Genomic DNA, 20,458 nt, shown 5'->3' with positions numbered 1-20,458 from the left:
TGGAATAACAGGGTATTTTCTTTTAAATCGAATCCAAAATCATTTGTAATATGTCTCAGATTGGAATGTTTGGTGGGCTTTTATTTTGAAAGTAAATACCACAACGGCCGTACACTTCCTTTGATAGTGTTTGCTTTTATTGACTGTCTTTTTGTATGTACCCGACGAATGCTTTTACTTTAAACTAGTTCTGAGACGCTATTACCGTAATGGCTAGTATATACAGGTACGGCAAAAAACTGGGTCGGCTGGCTTGACCGCCGATCTCGATGAGTCGGCTGGCATGACCGCAGTCGTAGGTGAAGGGTTTTATTTTGAAAACGTTGCGATATACCAACCAAATGATGTTTAGAGTAAAGGCGCACGAAGATTTTGTGTGACGGCTGGCTTAACCGCGGATGAACGAATAGCTGCTCACTTGACCGCAGTAACTGAGCTGGGCTATACCGCCCCCTCCCTACCGCACCTTTGCGATCCGATCCGTTCCGCACCCTGCAGTGGAAACGCGGCATAAGGCTACGGTGTGTGGCACATTTCACACAGGCTACAACTTCGCTCACGGTCACTCGGCAAAGCGATGAACTGAAACCGATCAAACAGGACATCAAAGCACCCCAGCAGTAAGTGTCTAACCTTACAATGTCCCGCCGTGCTCATCATATACTACCTGCAGAGAACAATATAACACAATATATAACACACAGACCACACACAGAAGTCACTGCTACAGGGTAACTGAGAAAGTCACTGCCTGGTCCCATTAAAGTTAAAGTTGCTGATTACTTCCGACATAAGATCACTCAGTAAGTTCCACTCAACTGGTCCACTTAATCAACGGCTGATTAAAATCCACTTCCCCCCCCCCCGTGCCCTTTAGTTTCTAGAGAATGCTAAATAAAAAAATACAAAAAAGGTAAAAAAGAAAATAATGTATAACAAAACCAACGCTGTCATGAGTACTCACCAGGCGCGTCGTTAGCAATTGAAAACATCCGGGGCTTTAGCCCGGGGGGGAGCACCGTCCTGACTCCTGCTGCTACGGTATCTTAATTAATTAAATAATTAATTAATTATTTAATTAATTAATGTATCGATTAATTAATTAAGGGCGCCCCCAACACATAGGTCGCCTATGCCGAGCGCCAGGGCAAAAATAAGACATTAGAATAGCTATAGATATAGCCTGCGTGCACCTACCCGATGTCAAGAAGCCATCGCTGCTCCGACGGACCTTTCTCCCCCAGCCAGGCAACGGCAAGTAAGTAGTGGTCTGCTTTATGTTTCATTTTTAAGTTATTACTTATTGTCAGTGTAGGTTTAATGTTACAGATAAAAACATGCTTTATATTTAGTCAGCATTTCAGAGTTCTAATGTTTTCCCGGAATATGCATTCCTAAACTGTTCCTAAACGCGTCAAGTTCTCTTTAAGATCGCATGAGATGATATGTGCTATCGCGCGACCTGTAACCAGGAAGTAAACACTCACTTGCATGAAATGATATGCGCTATCGCGCGACGTGTAACCAGGATGTAGATTTAAATAATGAAAAAATAATCTTCCCAGACTGTTTCTGTTACTTGCTTATGCTGTATGCACGTTGTTTAAGAAGCTTATCTCCATATAAATCTGAACTGTACATGAATCTGTTAATGAAGTCTCATTTCGACTCCTTCCTCCACTTCACTATTCATGTTCTGTTGCTTGCCGTTAACTACAGCCGCCCTTCCTGGGTAACGCCACCACCAATCCCTGGTCATCCATTGAAGCCATCTCTCTCACTCTGCACAGTCACACTGTTGCCGCTTCATTCTCATTGTCTCATAAACTCATTATTATGGCTGCTGTGGATGCTTTAAAAAATAAACATTTTTCTCTTAGGTAAAATCAAACCAGTGGGATGTTAGATTGAAAACCTCCAAAGCAATGTATTAAAAATTGAAAGACAGTCCTATGTGAAGTTTCTTTTTTGGGGATTTTCAAAATGAGGTACCAGAATGGATTGTCAACCCACTGTTTCTCAACCCTCTCCGATTATTACTATGAGTAGTAGTATTGCATGTATACAGTACTCACATCAGCGCCACAGTAAGCCTAGGCTGCAACCATTTGCTTCTCAAAAGATTGTAGTGTTTTAGAATGAACAACCACTAGAGAGACAAGACAAGACTAATTTTGATTGACAAGTTGGCTAGATTTATATATGTAGGCCTATTTATATTATTTTTTTATTTATAAGAATGAAAGAAATTGTGTAATGAAAGAATAAAACGATGCATTTTTGTATGAATAACATCTTGCTCCCGCGGCCAGTGCCAGCACCGGCATTGCAAGGGGAGGGATATTACGTACATTTGCAGGAGGCGGGATAAGTGTGGCCGCTGTCAATCAGGTTTGTTTTGGTTTGACGCAGACAGCATGGAGGCAGAACAGACCGCAGAAGTCAACGCGATCGTCTTCAATGTTGCTGCAACGATGCAGCATATATTCAGAAGAGCAGCCAGTACTTACGTGTATGAAAGCAGCTATATATATGTATATATATACATAATTTTTTTTTTTTTTTTTTTTTACGGCTGAGATCCGGGGCTGATCCCAAAAGATCCGGGGCTATAGCCCCGAATGCCCAGGTCTAACGACGCGCCTGGTACTCACTGATAACAGCAGGTTTGACCGCTCGGCGACCCATCTCCTGTGAGCCCAACTCAGCAGGAGGGCATGTACGGGGCCGGCCTGTCTCTGGACGGCGGGGACACAAGGAGCCGCCGTCTGATGGTCCACTCCAGAGGTGCTGTTCACCACCTGCCCGTCATCCACTCGACGGTACAAAAGGACCGCAAGCTCTACCGCGTCTACAAGACGCCCAGCGCACCTCCCTCGCCTCCTTCACTAGGCTGGGTTCACCCTAAGCTCCATCACCAGGCTGGGGACTGCCCTCACCTCCATCACTAGGCTGGGGAGCCTCCCTAAGCTCCATCACTAGGCTGGGTTCGCCCTAAGCTCCATCACTGGGCTTCCCAGGCGACCGGGCGGTTTTCTTCTCTTACTCAGGTTTACTTTTACCGTCAGGCTTGTTGGGCACATTTTACTTTTAATGGTTTTACTTCATAAAATATAAGTACTTTCAGACCAACTATCCTGATTTAAACTTTGTATTTGAGAAAGTCAAGAGGCCTTTTGTATTTTGCTTGCTTTAAAGTACGATGCATGCGATCACGGGAAAGCCAGTGTGGGGCTCTTCAGAGCAGGTTCCCCCATCACGTGGTCCCGGGCCAGTACCTACTCAGTTTGAGTTTGCGTCGTCAGCTGGTCTCAGTGGGGTTCTCAGAGCCTCCTCATCCCCAGAAGATCTATCAACCTGCAGGAAGATTACACCCTTTCTGAAATCAACTCAAGGAAAAGGTCTGAAAGGACTAATGAGTGAACTACTCATCAGTTGGTGTGTTGCAATACTTTTCCAGAGACAATGTTGAACCATCAGACTTAAGGAGGTTGAGATTTATTTGGAAATCTGACAGGCATAGGCCAGCAGCAAGCTCTCACCTTGAACAGAAATCAAGACAGCAGCACTACAGGTAAACGGTACTAGTGTTGGAGAATGTCAAATTCATAAACATCATTTTCCACTTGCACACCGTATATTCACACTCAGATCTGGTAGAACAAACACACAAACAAATGCAGTTAACTGTACTGTATGTCACACCTGGACTTCTCAAATAGACCACACAACATTCAGAGCAAATCAAGCACTTGGAACACTTACCCAGAGTGCATCTCACCTAACTATACACAGATCATTTATATATGGATATGCATATAGGGTATTCAATAAACATTATGTCCATTTAAACAGTTTCATTAACAATTAAAAATCTTTTAGAATTCATAAATAGTGAAAAAATAAACAAAAATAGTTAATGTCTTGACAGGTCACAATGTGATTTAAATATGGTCCCAAAAAAAACACCACGAATAGAAAAAGGAAAAGAATGTGCGTGATTGGTACAGCCAACTCTTCAGACATTTAGAATGATAACCAGAACAAAAAGGAGTAGGAAAAGGCTAGAGAGAAGGGGTAACATAGTCACTCACAGCACTGACTGGGGGGGGGCTGGGGGGGTCAACTACACTCACGATGGAAGGATCTGGACCACTGTACAGGCAAGAACACACCATAATCTTTCGGAGACCGCCTACACATCATCCCAAAACAAACCCGGCCAATACTTAAGCGCCCATCGAGATGTACAAGGCCTGACGCCAGCGACGGACGGGGGCAGCAGAAACACCACCCATGGGGGTGGTGCCGGTGACCACGCCGCCCAGCGCCGCCCGACAGACCGCAGGCTGTTCTGGAATGAGGTGGACGTCTCCCGTCTGTTCTTGCTGCGTTGAGGTGGGATGGGTGACGGCGGGGAGCCTCTACTTGGTGGAGAGGATGAGCGCCACGATGAGGCCGTACAGCCCCAGGACCTCGGCGAAGATCAGGATCAGGATCATGCCCACGAACAGCCGGGGCTGCTGGGCCGTGCCCCGCACGCCCGCGTCCCCCACGATGCCGATGGCGAAGCCGGCGGCCAGGCCGCTGAGTCCCACGCTGAGACCGGCCCCCAGGTGGAGGAAGCTCCTGGGGGGGGGGGGGGGGGGGGGGGGACAGAAACAGGGGGTCACACCCTAATGTAAAGGCTGCTGCACACCCTAATGTAAAAGCCGCTGTGTGTTCAGCTGTGTTGGAAGCTTTTCGAACCGGTATCTGATTCAACATGCAAAGTCTGGGAGCGTTAGCATCCGAGGATTGAAGCCTGTGGTTGTGTGCTAGCAGCAGGCGTCTTGACAGGTCACCGTTGTGTGCTGCTAGCACACATCAGTGACCCGTCGAGACGTGTGTGCTAGCACACAACCAGTGAATCAGCGCAATGTGCGAGACTAGCTCTGCAGAACGTACACGCTACTGTGTAGTTGGCAGTGGTCTTCGCAAATTTTCTGCCGAACGGGTCAGAGGAGAGGCAACGGAGTGGTTGATAAAGGCACGTTGCCTTTGGTTTGAGTGTAGGAGGTGTGTGGTCCCCTTAAGAGACTGGGTTCACATCATTATGTTAGAGGCTAGGAAGCAGGATGTTTTCAAAAGACTCGGCCAGTATTTTATACCTTCTGAATGTCACAAGATATAAATATATATAGAGATATCAGAGGGTATAGTATATGATGTTACTGGTGTAAAAAATACTTCCTGAAAGCCTAGCTGCAGGGGATGGAAGTAATAATGGAAAAATAATCGATTCTACGATGCATCGTGATTCTCTCTAGAACTAATCCGTCTCGATGCAGATAAATTAATAATCGGAATTTAAAAAAAAATCCAATTTTTTTTATTTGTTCGCCTGCTGCAACATTCTGTTCGCCAGAGAGGAATCATTTTAAAATGATTTAATTTATCTTATATGTGTATTGGCCAATCTGAGTTGTCTTGACACAATTGCGATTCAGCCTACGCACAAGAACTCCTAATTCAAGAGCAGCTTTTTCTTTAATGACATAGTAAGTTAATTCATCTGTTGATGTCTTTAATGATCATCACAAAAGTAGGAAGTGATTAGCAAACCCAGATGTATAATACATATATTTTTGAAAATCACGCATGGAAATGTACATAAAAAAAATTGTTGCATCGAGACGCATCGATAATCGTTTTAGAATCGAATCGTTGACCTCATAATCTAATCGAATCGTGAGGTGCCAAGATATTCCCATCCCTATCCTATGGGTAATAAGTATTCATTTAAATGCCTAATACACTTCAATCTTTACATTGCATAACTAGCCCTGTAACTGCAGTCGCCATCTTTCTGACACCAGCTGGCTGGTCCACCTGTAAAGACTGACCTCTGGTGGCACATGCTGTGAACTACAGTACATCTTCGCACTACAGAACTCCACCTCCACCCAGCACCCTTAATACAGTACACCAGCCACCAGTTGAACAGAAAGAGGCGTGTCTGTGTGTAACCACTTGTTACAGCCCAGGGCCTTGCATTGAAGACCTCCAGCCTTGTTTTACACTAAGGACTTGTTTCAGAAATGAGTCCCTGGACTCACGTATCGGACTCATGGACGGGCTTTGGCGGGCACTCTTACTTGTAGAGGGTGATGTTGTCAGCGATGTTGTTGGCGATCAGCACGGCCACCACCAGGCCGTAGATGGCGATGATCCCCGCCATGACCACGGGGATGATGGACTTCATGATGAGCTCCGGACGCATCACCGACATGGCCGCGATGCCCGTGCCGCTCTTTGCCGTGCCGTATGCCGCGCCCAGGGCTGGAGAGACAAGAGGAGGGACATGAGACACAGATGACAGAGACGAAGAGGGACAGGGAGGAGAGACAGGAGACACAGAGGACAGACAAGAAGAGGGAGACGAGGAGAGACACGAGACCGACACACAGAGGAGGAGACGGGAGACAGACCCATGACAGACGCGGAGGAGAGCGACAGGAGAGACACAGACACGGAGGAGACATGAGACACCACAGTCTATTTAGCACCAAGGGCGGCTGGACCAGTACAGAAACAATTGCGATAGTGTAATGTAATGTCTTTTTCCAGAGGGTGAAAAGATCAACGTACAAACAGAAGCTTTAATATCTAAAAGGTAGGCTATCTCGGTGGGAAGCTGCGTGTCTCGAGACCCCCTGTGGAGGAGCCTTACCGGGACCGTGGAACCATGGGAACATGTGACCCGCGGCCAGCCAAGGGGCTGTTCTCAGCAAAATGACTGAACGGCAAAAGGACAACTGCAAAAGCGGATCGTTTCTCATTTATAACTCCTCGATGTTGTCTGCCTCATAATCCGCGTCTCTGGACCCGCACGTGATCACGTGGACAGGCGCCTTGAGCTGCGAGCGACGCGACACGCAAACCCGCTCGTTATATCAGCCCCATTCTACACTTGATCAACGAGACAGCCTTCGGTCTGAGATGTCATTCAAGCACAAGAACCCATTTACAAATGAGGTGCCCACATCGAGTCGTGGACGCGAGGGGGCCTAGGAGGCTCGCCCAGTAGGCCTGACGTCGACAGCCTTCACGTCTCCATTCACCCAGTGAACCATTTAACACAATTGTCCATGCCACATGGATAGACCTATGCCTTTTATGACCTCCGACCGATAATAACCGTACAGGTCGATGTGAGCTCTCCGAGGCCGAGAGCCGCGAATACAGGATGGACCAGATCCCTTTCCCCGCCTCATCGCCGGCAGGCGTGCGAGTGACAGTAAGCCTGCATCTGAATAATCACCTGCGACCGGGACCCACAGCCATATCTTCTCCTGTACACGCGCTCTCGTCCCAGGACATCTCACACAGCCCGGGTTACAATTACAGAATAAATCCTTAGACCACCATGGCCGAGGAGGCTCCACGGAGGCCCGAGGATGCTCCGACCCACAACTGAACACCATGGCCGAGGAGGCCCTGAGAAGGATGAGACTCACCGCTGAACACCATGGCCGAGGAGGCTCCCATCACGGCGAAGAACGAGGCGTACTCGGGGCTGGAGGAAGACATTCTCTCTGTGGTTGGAGTTCAGCTACGAGTGAGTCGTGTCCGTCCTGAAGTCCCAAGGCCGCCGAGCTGCTAGGAGAGGAGAGACGAACAGCTGATACAGACCACCGGTGGACCAGAGGAAAATGGCGAAATGGAAAAAGTCACATGATCCGCTATGTTGGACGAGTCCATGTGGTGGACACGGAGGGGACCGATATCAGTACAGTCGTGTTTTCTCCTCGCCTGTTTGCTTCACCTGATTTCTGTGTCGTTCCAGTGTGTTTGACCGACGGACGAATAGATGAACATGAGATTTGGACGTGGTGGTACATGTAGGTAGCAGTTGGTTCGTTCATGGTTGGACGGGTGGAGTTGGTATGTTCTGCTGCATGTCACTTGCTTGTAGTTGAAATGTTGCATCGGAATACTGTGCAGATATGCATCAAATAGGTTTATAACCAGCCAGGATGATAACCTTACAAATATTTGAGATGACGTCCATTTATGTGGGTTTGTACACAGAAGCATAATGACGTTATAATCTTCCCGATATAAGAGGTCAAATGTTATTGTACCCGTCGACTCCTGCTAGATGGCGCTATTGTGCTTCTTTAAATAGCGGTGGATTTACACAAAAACAAATTACATTGTGTATTTTTGATGCCACTATCCAGATATTGAAAATAACGTTGTGGAACTGGGAACATTGGTTTTCCAAAGGTAACACATCATGCTGGGGGACCTCATGGAAGGATGAGTTCTACACGGTGTTCCCATCGTCAGGCGCTCAGAGCTCCATATGGAGCGCATCATGGGACTTCACCAGGAGCTCCATCATGGAGCTCATCATGGGACTTCACCAGAGCTGTATCATGGGACTTCAAGATCTCTTCAGACTTTAAAATCCCGTTGTCTTTTCCATCTCTAACAATTTAAAATTCGTATTATTCCATCACCTTAGAATCGATTCATTCAACATGCAAAATAGTCGATGTATAAAGGTATATCATTTTATATTTAATCTCATTCATATTATTCGTATGTTGCAGCGATCCACATATTGCCATCCCTATAGTCAATGGTTGGACTCACGACCTGCAGGCGAACAGCGAACTCTGCTGGACAATCAATGTACTGTCACACTCCGATAAATAAGGTATAGTTTGGGGTTAGATGCCCAGTTCTGACATCAGGATCAGATATTCCACGCCTGCCAAATCCCATGAAAAACAAAGTGTTGGTTAAAATATCCACTTTAATGAATGTAGCCGACATTAAAAATCAACATAAATATGCTAAAGTCCAAACATTTGCAGTCTTACCGATTTAACATAATCAGGTGAATGCTCTCCATGTTATGTAACTCACATGACTTATGATTGACAACATCAACACAAGAGTAAAAGAGTTCTATTTTCGATGTCCCCCAGAGGAGGCTGTGAGCGTGTTCCCTGCTGCAGCGGACAACACTTCATTCTACTAGGTCTCCCGCGGGCAGACGACCCTTACCATCCATGTCGGCTCAGCCGCAGCAGAGACCTCAACGTTTAACATTCCTTTGATACACTTTGATTTAAAAAATTGATTACAAAACAGCAATGCAAAAAGAAAGAAGGAGAATCGACAGAATATTCCGTGAACCTGCTCACGGTCGCCCAGGTGGATCCGACATCCGCCCAGCGGGCTTTGAAGAGGTGCACCACCAAGCGCACCTGCTAAATAACAAAAGCTAAGCCTGCGTTCGAATCCAGCTTGTACGAAGATTAAATGATTCAATGTTTTAAATCCTTAGATGACGTCACTCCCAGCAGAGTGAGACTATCCACTCTACACGCACGCGCACACACACATGCATACACGCACGCACACACACACACACACCGTGTGTGTGTGTGTGTCTCCATCACCCGGTCTTTCTCTCACTGGCCTCCACGTGGTTCCCGGTCCCAGCGATACTATTGAATTAGGTCAAGACAAGCAAATGTGCTCCGGTGGTCGTTGGACTATACAATACACATGGACGGTGAAAGGGTATATATATATAGAGATATATCTCGCATCACATGCTACTCTCGGGAAAGCTGTAGGAGGGGAAAGGGGGCGGGGCATGGCGCGAGCGCCGGCTTGAGGGCGGAGCTGCTGATGAAGCGACACTGAAACCCTTTTTTAAGGTCGAAAGGGGTGGAGCTTTGAGGGGGCGAGAGGCGTGCCTCCCCGCGGCCCCGCCCTCAGTCCCAGCCGTTGTCCTTGATCATGTGGGACAGCTCGATGATGAACTTCCCCTCCTTGTACTTCTGGCTCAGCTCGAAGGCTTGCTCCTGGGGAGGGAAGGGGGTGGAGAACATTGGGTCAAAGACTGAAAGGGTGTCCAGCTGTACTCTAGGGCTGGACGATTACTACTAAATAAAGATGTTATAATATCATTATTACTAAATAAAGATGTAATAATATCAATTCATGCATCAATTCATCTCTACACATAAGCCTGTCCTAAAGGAAACAGCAGTATATATGTTGACTGATTCCAATGGTCTGTTGTTCATACTTTAGAATGATGTAATCATTGTTGGGTGAATAATACGGATCATAAGGAACTTTAAAAAGAAAAAACGCATACTAAATCACAATTGCAATATTGGTCGAAATAAATCCCAATTTGATTATTTCCCCAAATCGCTCCGCCCTAACGCGGCCCGGCGCCACTCACGTATTTCCAGCCCAGGGTGGTGTGACAGTTCTCACAGTAGATGTCGGCCACAGCGTGGAGCCCCGTCAGCAGCAGTCTCTCCTCGGCCGCCCCGCAGCCCACGTTCACGCTGCAACGCGCCCACAGAACACCCTCAGACAGAGCTTGGTCTACTGTTCACCTCTGTTTGTGTTTGGTTTCGCTTTCTCTCTTGTTGACACAGTAGCGTCGTTTCGCAAGAAGCAGAATATCTCTCCGTCAAAACCCTGATTGATTTAGAATGCTGGAATGAATCATTCTTTCACAATACATTTGTTGTCCTGGAAGACGGAGGGTCCTTCGAATAGAGACGTACTGACCAAGGGAGAGGGGTGGCTCACCAAGGGAGGGGGTGACTGACGCAGGGAGGGGGTGACTAACCCAGGAAGGGGGGTACTGACCCAGGGAGGGGGTACTGAACCAGGGAGGGGGGTAGTGACCCAGGGAGGGGGGTAGTGACCCAGGGAGGGGGGTACTGACCCAGGGAGGGGGGATACTCACCCAGGGAGGGGGCTGCTGTCCCGGGGAGGGATTGACTAACTGGGGTTGACATCTCACTTCAAAGTCCATTCTGTTACACAACCTCGGTTGCGTAAACAAAAAGCTAAATAAAGCTCCAACTATAGATTCCCTGTTTACAAATGTTGCTGGTTTCTAGGCGATTATAAAAAGGCATGCATGTTAAAGAATGACTTTTATTCAGGGAATTTGACTCCCAAAGAGGAGTCGTTCTTTTGTCCCGCCGGGCTCTGTGGCGTCATGTTGACACTAGAATGCATTCAGCACTCATCTATTCTCACAGACACCCTCACTGGCGTGTATCACGAGACAGGGGTTGACAAACCATCCAGGCATTGTGGACTTTGACCCTGTGGGTCGGGGTGAACGCTAGTTCCATTATCTTCACTAGGCGTGGATCACAGAATTCCCCGCAGCCCCGCCTCCCTCACCCGTAGACACGGTTCGAGGTAGCCATGGTAACCCAGAGGAGTCTTCACAGGTTACAGACAAGGTGTGGGGGAGGGAGCGAGCAGCTGAGATACTCACACAGAGTTGAAGAGGTAGGCTCGTCCCTGGCTCCCCTGGAAAGACTGCAGAAGACAGAGAGGAGGTCACAACCGTGGGACTGAAAACATGAAGCTCAACATGGCCGTGGCACGTGGGCCCGCCACACACATCGCCGCTCTTCAAGGAGGTCGGGTTACCTCTTCTGCTGGCCAACATGTGGAATGGTCAGCTGAATGAAAAGGTTAGTTGGATGAAGGGGTTCGTTTTTAGTTAGATGAAGGGGTTGGGTTGGATGAAGGGGTGAGCTGGATGAAGGGCATAGCGGGATGAAGGGGTTATTGGGCCTGTGCACAAACAGCTTTAAGCGCAGCACATCCATGTGCCATCATCATCATCATCATCATCATCATCATCATCATCATCATCATCATCATCATCATCGCACACACTAAGTGAGGCAGCTGAGGTTTTGGCAGCCGGTCTGCCGCGTGTTTCCACGATGACGGTTACTCTCCGTGGAGTCCGGCAGAAGGCTGGACGGCGGGGCGAGGGCGACTGACCTTGGAGATGAGGTCGTCATGGTTGGCCAGGTGTGCGCGGCAGTGGACACAGCTGTAGCGACGGTGGCAGGAGTCCAGGTAGGCCTGGAAGGTCTTGGCCTTGGTCAGCTTCACCATGTCTGAGGAGACGATGAGAGAGGATAACCATCACATGACACTCTGAGCCTTCTGAAACACGGGACGATGCACGGAGACTTCTTGATGAAGGGTCTTTAGTCTTTTTTACAAAACAAAGAGAGTTGTTATCCTCACTATCTCTGTGAGGAGATATATATAGTTGTTTCTCTTTCTTCTGATCAACGTACTTATTGTAAGTCGCTTTGGATAATAGTGTCTGCCAAATGCCCTGAATGTAAATGTTGCTTTGTGAAGACCTGATCAATCTATCATGCTTGGCATTGAAAAGGCATCGCAATGCTCTATGACAGATGTTCTGATTTTTCATCGAAGTACCCCTTTGACCGGAACAAAACATTGAATAAATGCACTAAATGTAAATGTTGGGAATTCTCCAACTTTATAAACAGTTCACCCGTGGTAATAGAGTAGAATCCTAGCAGACCAGCTTTAGGCCTCTGTACCACACAACACGGTTCTCCACATCCATTAGTCTAATCACGAAGGGTTCCTATCTGTAAGTGCAACTGGCTCGTATTTGCCTATGTGAAAATACTCGTACCCGGTCGACTGCCACACGACCTTAATCTCAAAATGCACCGAGAAGTCTTCCTGGTCGAGCGGCTGTTACAACAGCCTATAAGAGCATGAGCCTGTCTAATTTTAGTCTACTTTAATTTGCGAAACCCGGATTAGTACATTTCCCTTGTGGCATTTTACTGTATTACATGCGATGCGACCCCCTGCAAAGTCAATATCTCGTCTCCAACACAACAACAGTCGGTCACATGAGACCCCCCTCCATGCTTTAATGTCATAACTAATTCCGATATGTGCTGTAGCTAAGCTCCGACGTGCATGCAACATCTAGCATCTATCACGGGGGTGGATTGTTTCCCTGCTGCAGGCAGCGAGGTCAGATGCGCATTGCAGGAGGTTCCTTGTTCGCTTCCTACTGACCGGATAGTGGGGTCTTCACCCGGATAGTGGGGTTTTCACGGTGGGGCTTCGTGGGTTAGCTGACCGTCATCCGATGGACTGTTAAGCCGTCTGGAGAAACACGGGGACCCTGCGGAGAGCTGCTTGTTCCTGGGGGGGGCAGACCATGCGCTGCGGATCCACACATAAAGGATCGCTCGGGAGTCGATCCCTCCAACAGATCCCTCAGCCCCTTCACACCCCTGGCTCACAGATCTGGTCCAACTCGAAACTCACTTCGATGTCGTTATTTAATTAATATTTCAACGTCGTCTCGCTCGAGAAAGGTTATTTTCGCGGCCGTGGCGGGAGAAAAAAATATCCTTGTTTACCAAAACACAGACTGGCGGAAGTGCGTCCGCGCCACCTAGTGCAAAACACATCTCAGCCGACCAATAGCATTCGAAGATTTGATAGACGGAATATAGGTCAACCAATGAGAGCGGACCTCACATGCTTGTCTTGTTATGGCCTCGGAGGTACAAAGAGCAGCAGTCTGAAAATATTGGAGTGAAACTTTCACCTGCACAGTATTATTTCTGCACGACCAAATAATTTGTGTTTTTAAATACAAGAAAAGATAAAAGCACGGATAACAAAAGCAATGTTTTTTAATTGAAGATAGATTGGTATTGTTAGTAGGGTATGCTCATTTGTTAAAGAACATTACAGAACTCTGTTCCTGTGGTCATAAGAGTAGTAATGTCAGCGCTGGAGAGATTAACAGCGATTAATGAGCTCACACCTACTGTATAAACACACAGGTCGCACTGCAATGCACAGCCAGCCCAGTAAGAAAAAGAATTGCTTTGTTCCAGCAGGAAGCTGGTTGATTATTATCACAGTAATGTGTGCAGACTTTGACCACGGGGAAACTCAGAAGACATCCAGTATATTGTGCACATAAACGCCTCTTTGGTCAACAGAAGGTGTCCCTCATTTCACCAGATTGCTAGACTCGAAAAGGTCATTACCTACGTACTTATGGAAATACAAACTTTAAATAAACAGAATAATTTGAGGACAGGATTATTAAAATAATTCAGATTGTTTGTAACTCTTCTCCTATAAATGTAACTATTAATGTTCTATAGGTCAACTGCGCCACAGAACTTAGACTAAGTAATATGAACAAAATCCATAATGACGTCATATTTATTTTCTTATCAGAAAATCATCAAGGCCCAACCCTCAAAACAACCAGTCAAACCAGTACACATTCCCATCGAACCACTGGGTGCATCCTCTGTACTCCAGAACCCCCACTAAACGCACAGCGGGAATAACTAGTTTTTAATCAAAAGAAGGAACCTTTAGTCTTTGTGCTTTCTTTCACATTTCAACATTGTTTTATTTCACCGTTATTCATCTAGGTTGAACTCTATTCAGAAGCATCCAAACCAGCATGTACCCATTTAGGTGGGCTACTTCTGCTAAGCATTAGCTTAGCATCGTGCTTAGCTTCTTCCTTCGGAGAAGAGTCAGCGTGGGTCAGCTTCCTGCGGTCTGAGGCGGGACAGGAAGTTGGTGAGACGTGTGGGGTAATCCGTCATCACCCCCGTGGCGCCCAGTCCCAACGCCGTCTCCATGTCCCGCTCCTCGTTGCAAACAAACAAATGGACCTACAGCAGGTAGTCCTTCCATTAAGCATTAAGTAATAATTACAGGTCCAGCATTGAACCATAAATCAACACCCTGCATTTCTGAGGAGCTTTAGATCTGTTTTGGACGGTTTTAAAATATATATTTTAATGGAGAAAAAAATCCAGAACCTGTGTACTTTAGGAGCAAGGTAGGGAGGGAGGGGGTGGGGGAGAGAGGGAGAGAGAGAGAGAGAGAGAGAGAGAGAGAGAGGGAGAGGGAGAGAGAGAGAGAGAGATCAGACATCTTTCTTACCTGGATCCCGCGGGCTGCCAGGTGTCTGAAGAGGCTCGGTCTCATCGTCAGCCTAGGAGGACGGAGATGATTTGAGTCTTTATATTTCTTTACTATTCACTTATCTTTTAAAGGCTGGAGCAACTGTTACCCAGGGCCCTTTTTCCCGATGCATTTTTCAAAGGAAAAGCAAAACGTAAAACTCGAATCCGATTCGATCAATCAGTGTGTTTACACGCAAAGGGAAACCCAGACTGGTGAGGAAACCAGATGAAGTTATGGTAACCAGGTTATTGTAACCAGTGTGGAGGAGTGGGGGTTAAAACCACGATAGCTCAGCACTTACTTCTCTAGAAAAAGGAGAACCAGCTTGTTTTTCAAGATTCTTTCTTCAGGTATGAACGTCCTTCAGAGAGAGAGAGAGAGAGAGAGAGAGAGAGAGAGAGAGAGAGAGAGAGAGAGAGAGAGAGAGAGAGAGAGAGAGAGAGAGAGAGAATTTCAGCATTATATTTCACACACACGTTCACCTCATCAGCTTCTCACAGCTGAAGCAGCACAGACCTGATAACCAATAAGAACACATGGTGAAGATTGTTTACAGCACACACACACACACACACACACACACACACACACACACACACACACACACACACACACACACACACACACACACACACACACACACACACACACACACACACACACACACACACACACACACAGAAACTCAAAGATGAGCATGAGATCATCTTGTGAAGCTGCTAGACGTTGCCTCCCCCTTCATTTAGCATATTAAGACACAGAGATGAATCCATGATCCATAAGTGAACCACACCCACCTGTTGATGACGGGGATGAGGTAGAACTGCAGGAAGCTCTCGCCCAGAGGGACGAAGGGCAGCAGGCCGCTGTAGAACAGCAGCAGCAGCAGCACACCTCGCCTCATGCTGAAGCTGTACGGCATGGAGGGGTTCTGGGGACGGAGGGAGAGAGGGGGTGAGAGGGAGGGAGGCAGGGAGGGAGAGGGGTGAGAGAGGGAGGGGGGGAGGGATGGAGGGAGGGAGGGGGGAGGGAGAGGGGGACGAAGGGGGGGAGGGATGGAGGGAGGAGGGAGGGATGGAGGGAGGGGTGAGAGAGGGAGGGAGGGGGGGAGGAGGGATGGATGGAGGGAGGGGTGAGAGAGGGGGGAGGGAGGGAGCGTGTGAGCCTGTGAGTACCAGCTGGGTCCCTCAGGCTGAGTCTCTAACCCCCCCGGACGGCAGAGTCCCGGAGGGGGTCGACCGTGGCGGAGCTCACCTCTCGTCTGCAGGTCCTCAGGATGCTGTGGTCCGCCGAGGCCCAGACCGTGATGTGCTCTCTGCCATAGCGCCTCACCAGCTCAGACACCTGCGGAGAGTTCCGGAGAGACTTCACCTCCCTGTCCACGCACACACAGTGTCTATGATGGAGTGGGATTCTCTTTGTTCAGTACAGGACCCGCAGCAGCCACTCTTACAGTTAGTATAGATTCTAGAGACTGGGATATCTGAGTGAGATGGAGGAGATCCAGCACGTTGCGTGGTTAGGTGAGTTAACCCTCCTAGCTCAGCATGCTGCCGTCCAGAGGGACTGACTGATTAAACCAGGAGCCAAACACTCCTTCTCTGGGTCATCCCGGGGCCGAGAAGGACCCAGTGCCCCAGGAAGATCATCCCACCCCTCCTGGTACCTTCTGGATCAGCCTGCAGTTCAGCTCCTTGATCTCCACGTTGACGGGCATGCGGGGGAACTTCCTGAACAGGTCCTCCAGCAGGGCGAACTTCCTGTCCGCCCCGCTGCTGACCTGACCTGGAGGAGGGGGACCAATCAGAAGCAGGGAAGGCTCGGAGTGCACACACACACACACACACACACACACACACACACACACACACACACACACACACACACACACACACACACTTGGCCCATATGAAACAGACTGCCTCGCCCATATTGTGGATAATGAAGACATGAATATGAAGATAAGATAAATCCCACAAACCTGCGTTAAACGTGACTTCCAGCCTCTCCTTATACAGCGGCAAGTCCTACAAGAGAGACACGCATCATGAAGACACTGAAGGTGAGGACGCCTGCTGCTTCGGCTGAGTGACCTCTGACCTAAGGGCCGAGTGACCTCTGACCTGCAGGTTGAGGGAGGACACGTCCACGTCGTGGCCCGTCTGCCTCAGCAGGTTCTTGTCATGTGACACGATCACGTGACCGTCGGCGGTCAGGTGACAGTCCAGCTCGATCAGCTCCGTGCCCAGCCCCTCTGAGCTGATGGAGAGAGGAGGGAGGAGGGAGGAGAGAGGAGAGAGGCGGGAGGAGAGAGGAGAGAGGAGAGAGGAGAGAGGAGGGAGGAGAGAATAGACCAAGGTGAGACCGGCTCCGTCAGGTGACCCCCAACCATATGTGTGAGTGTGCGTGTGCGTGTGCGTGTGCGCGTACTGACTTCTGGAAGGCCTCCATGGTGTTCTCGATCCGTTCTCCGCATCCTGGAGGAGACAAACAACAACAAGCCAGCGATGAACATGTTGCAGTAACAGGGGGGGCTGAAGGGGGTGGGTGGGTACGACGCTAAGGGTCCCATGACATGCCACCAGGTGGGCGTGTCCACCTCGACGTGTGACGGATAGACGAGCCACGTTTGCTACAGTCCACTGGGTAGGCTGGTAGACTGATCAATCCAGCACACATCTAGGTGGACACGCCCACCTGTGATGTCATAAGGGGCAGAATCCCAAAACGGCTTGTAACGGCTAGCCACACCACACCTGGTGGCATGCCATGGGACCTTTAAGACATGGACCCCTAACCCCTTCCCCCCTCACTCGCTAGGGCTCATGGGATATGTTACAGGACCAAGGCCTGCGTCTGACTCTCATCGAACAGTGCACTCTGGGTAATATGTCTTGCTACAGTGCCTCACAGGGAGCCCGATTTGTACTCTCACATTTGTGCAGACTAAATACAATAAACAGAATATAGGGCACAAGTGGACCAACCAGATTGCGTCTCTCTGGACCATGTGACGGCTCCTCTGTGTAACCATGGGGAGGACTTTGAGCTTCACGGAGGGAGGCGGTCAGTGTGTTCCCTTCCTGTTTGTGCAGCCAAGGAGGCTTGAAGCCTGATGATGTGTGGCTGGTCCACCAAACTGCTCGGAGGACCGCATGGGGCGCGAAGAACTGATCAGACCAACAGGAGAGACCGTCTCACTCCCTGAGAGGAGAGACCGTCTCACTCCCTGAGAGGACCGTCTCACTCCCTGAGAGGACCGTCTCACTCCCTGAGAGGAGAGACCGTCTCACTCCCTGAGAGGAGAGACCCTCTCAGGGAGTGAGAGGAGAGACCGTCTCACTCCCTCAGAGGAGAGACCATCTCACTCCCTGACCTCCAGTAGGTTCTCAGGACCGCTGCAGAAGGCTTAGTGAGCGTTTGGTCTGCTGCCTTGCTGCTGCTCTGGGTCAGAGGAGTGAGCGAGGCTCCTTGTGAACCCCAGCGGCTCCACCTCCTCCACCTCCTCTTCACCTCCTCCTCCAAATTGACCTTACCTCACCTCCCCCTCCCCCTCCACTCCTCCTCCTCCTCCTCCTCCTCCTCCTCCTCCGCCTCCTCCTCAGCTCACCTCCGTCTCTTCCCAAAGACCACAACGTATCTTTTCCCGCCCGCAATCCCCTTCCAGCAAACAGGATCTCCTCTACAGTCTCTTGGCTGTAGATCCCTCTGCAGCAGACAGACCAGCCCCCCCCCCCGTGCCCCCCCCCCCCCCCTCCCCCCTCCTACCTCCTCGGTGTGAGATGTGTCGGCTGTGGAAGGCGGTGCGTTTCCTGCGGTGCAGCAGCTGGGGGTTCCTCAGCAGGTAGAGCGAGGTCAGGGCGTACCCGCCCAGCACGGGGAACACCAGGAACAGCAGCCCGCTCATCCTCTGGGACCGGGGGGCACGCTGACACACACACACGCACACACACACACACACACACACACAGATACAGAACAGGCTGCTCAGGTGAACCCCTGCTGGTGGCTGGTCGGTCCGGCCGGCGGTCAGAAGCCAAACATCAGGAATGAAACCACAGAATTCAGACGCGCTGAAGACGCCCGGCGCTCAGAGAGATCTGCAGCGAGTGGAGCTCCGTGCCGAACCAGTAACCTCTAAACATTAACCAGCGCCTCACCTCGCCGCTCACTAGGTCACCTGAAGGCTGAAGAATGTTGAAACTTTCTTCTTCTCCTGAAAGAGAGGATGTCAGAAACCGGTCCGACCGGTTATTGGAAAGCTCTCCCACCGCTGAGGGGCAAAACCGCAGTGAGGAGTCAGGTCCCAGTCAGCCTAGAACGCTCTCCCCTGTGTGTGTGTGTGTGTGTGTGTGTGTGTGTGTGTGTGTGTGTGTGTGTGTGTGTGTGTGTGTGTGTGTGTGTGTGTGTGTGTGTGTGTGTGTGTGTGTCTCTGTGTGTCCTGGCAGGTCCTAACGGATTGTAAAATCTGTTAATGTAAGACCATTCTATCCCTATCTCTCTCAGTCTCTCACAGTATCTCTCACTATCGCTCACATTATCCCTCTCTCTCTCTCTATCTCTCCCTCCTGTGTGTACGACCATGTAGTTTCTCTCTATTTTAGGGGTTTCGATTGAGACCGGGCTGATGTGTTGCTGTGCGAGACACTTTCCTCTGGACGTCTGAAGACTGGGGCTCAAACGTTCATGAAACGTGCTCCTGCAGCCATAAGCCTCGATACAGAACGGGAATCATGTCGAAACTCATACCTTAGTCAGCGTGGTTAAAAGAAACAGCGGTGGTAAATGATTGCTGGACCCTCAGTGAAGCGGGAAGGTATTTCTCTTAGAACAGGTGAGCAGCGTGTTTGACGAGGGAGAGGCCACGCGGATGGAGGCTGTAAACCCAGAACTGACCCTGGGCTCTCCAGAAGGACAGGCCGGTGAAAGCCGACTGCAGCCTCAGCATAGTACTGCGGCTCTCTGTTGTTGTGCGGTCAACAGCCTGGTGAATGAACTGAACGGTGGATCTCGGCCTGGAGGCTTCTAGAGCCGAGGTCAGTCCCGGGGCAGCGCTGCGGACGGAGAGACACGGTCGCACGGCTCCAACACGTTCACCTTGGTCACGATCCGTTGGCTCATGGCAGGTGTTTTATCATTTTGTCACCTCAGCGGTAGCCGACGGCTTCGTTAAGTTTATGACTATTAGTTCTTCTCTGAAAGGATAAATGGACTGCATTTATACTTCGCCTTTGTAACCGGTTGCCACTCAAAGCACTTTACAATACTGCCCCAACATTCACAGATTCATGCACACATCTCAGGGGACACACGTCTCGCTCAGGGCGGACACCTCGACACTCCGGGAATCGAACTAGCAACCTTCTGCTTAAGAGTCGACCTGCTCTACCTCCTGGGCTAATCCGACCCAAAAACACAACTTTAAGAGTATTACTTTGTCTCTTGAAGTTTATCGAAGTTGATTTACGTCCCGACGTGAAGGCGCAGGCGTTCCTTGGCGAGGGCTTTGTGGGGAACATTCCTGGTCATCGGGGGAACCCGGCCTCCGTGTTGCGGCCTGTACCCCCTGCTGGGACACGCCCCTCAGGGCACGCCCCCT

At 49.4% G+C, this 20,458-nt stretch overlaps 3 protein-coding genes across 5 annotated transcripts; all 3 read right to left on the bottom strand.

Annotated features, from left to right (window-relative positions):
• Nucleotides 1-3,479: 3,479 nt before the first annotated feature.
• Nucleotides 3,480-7,735, bottom strand: LOC115532275 (V-type proton ATPase 16 kDa proteolipid subunit). Its single transcript, XM_030341945.1, has 3 exons — nt 7,500-7,735; nt 6,138-6,321; nt 3,480-4,629 (listed from the first exon to the last, which is right to left on the bottom strand). Exons 1-3 carry the CDS (start codon nt 7,570-7,572, stop codon nt 4,425-4,427), a joined length of 462 nt encoding a protein of 153 aa, XP_030197805.1. The 5' UTR covers nt 7,573-7,735; the 3' UTR covers nt 3,480-4,424.
• A 1,053-nt stretch (nt 7,736-8,788) lies between these two features.
• Nucleotides 8,789-13,311, bottom strand: ypel3 (yippee-like 3). The gene is made up of 5 exons (XM_030341956.1): nt 12,922-13,311; nt 11,845-11,963; nt 11,324-11,367; nt 10,259-10,367; nt 8,789-9,869 (listed from the first exon to the last, which is right to left on the bottom strand). The coding sequence occupies exons 2-5, from the start codon at nt 11,959-11,961 to the stop codon at nt 9,780-9,782; spliced, it is 360 nt and encodes a 119-aa protein (XP_030197816.1). The 5' UTR covers nt 11,962-11,963; nt 12,922-13,311; the 3' UTR covers nt 8,789-9,779.
• Nucleotides 13,312-14,078: 767 nt separating this feature from the next.
• gdpd3a (glycerophosphodiester phosphodiesterase domain containing 3a) lies at nt 14,079-19,798 on the bottom strand. 3 transcript variants are annotated; one of them, XM_030341920.1, is made up of 12 exons: nt 19,609-19,798; nt 19,040-19,132; nt 18,628-18,787; nt 17,294-17,336; nt 16,983-17,118; nt 16,841-16,886; nt 16,526-16,644; nt 16,114-16,203; nt 15,657-15,790; nt 15,161-15,220; nt 14,836-14,887; nt 14,079-14,561 (listed from the first exon to the last, which is right to left on the bottom strand). In XM_030341920.1, the coding sequence occupies exons 3-12, from the start codon at nt 18,764-18,766 to the stop codon at nt 14,421-14,423; spliced, it is 960 nt and encodes a 319-aa protein (XP_030197780.1). In that variant the 5' UTR covers nt 18,767-18,787; nt 19,040-19,132; nt 19,609-19,798; the 3' UTR covers nt 14,079-14,420. The 3 variants fall into 3 exon arrangements, with proteins under 3 accessions (XP_030197780.1, XP_030197797.1, XP_030197789.1); XM_030341937.1 differs by lacking the exon at nt 19,040-19,132 and having other exon boundaries at nt 19,609-19,728; XM_030341929.1 differs by lacking the exon at nt 19,609-19,798 and having other exon boundaries at nt 19,020-19,205.
• Between the last annotated feature and the right edge of the window lie 660 nt (nt 19,799-20,458).

The sequence above is a fragment of the Gadus morhua genome, chromosome 2 (assembly GCF_902167405.1).
Source record: "Gadus morhua chromosome 2, gadMor3.0, whole genome shotgun sequence".
NCBI classification, from domain to species: domain Eukaryota; kingdom Metazoa; phylum Chordata; class Actinopteri; order Gadiformes; family Gadidae; genus Gadus; species Gadus morhua.
Note: the sequence above shows the minus strand (reverse complement) of the source record. Positions and strands in the feature narration are given on the sequence as shown.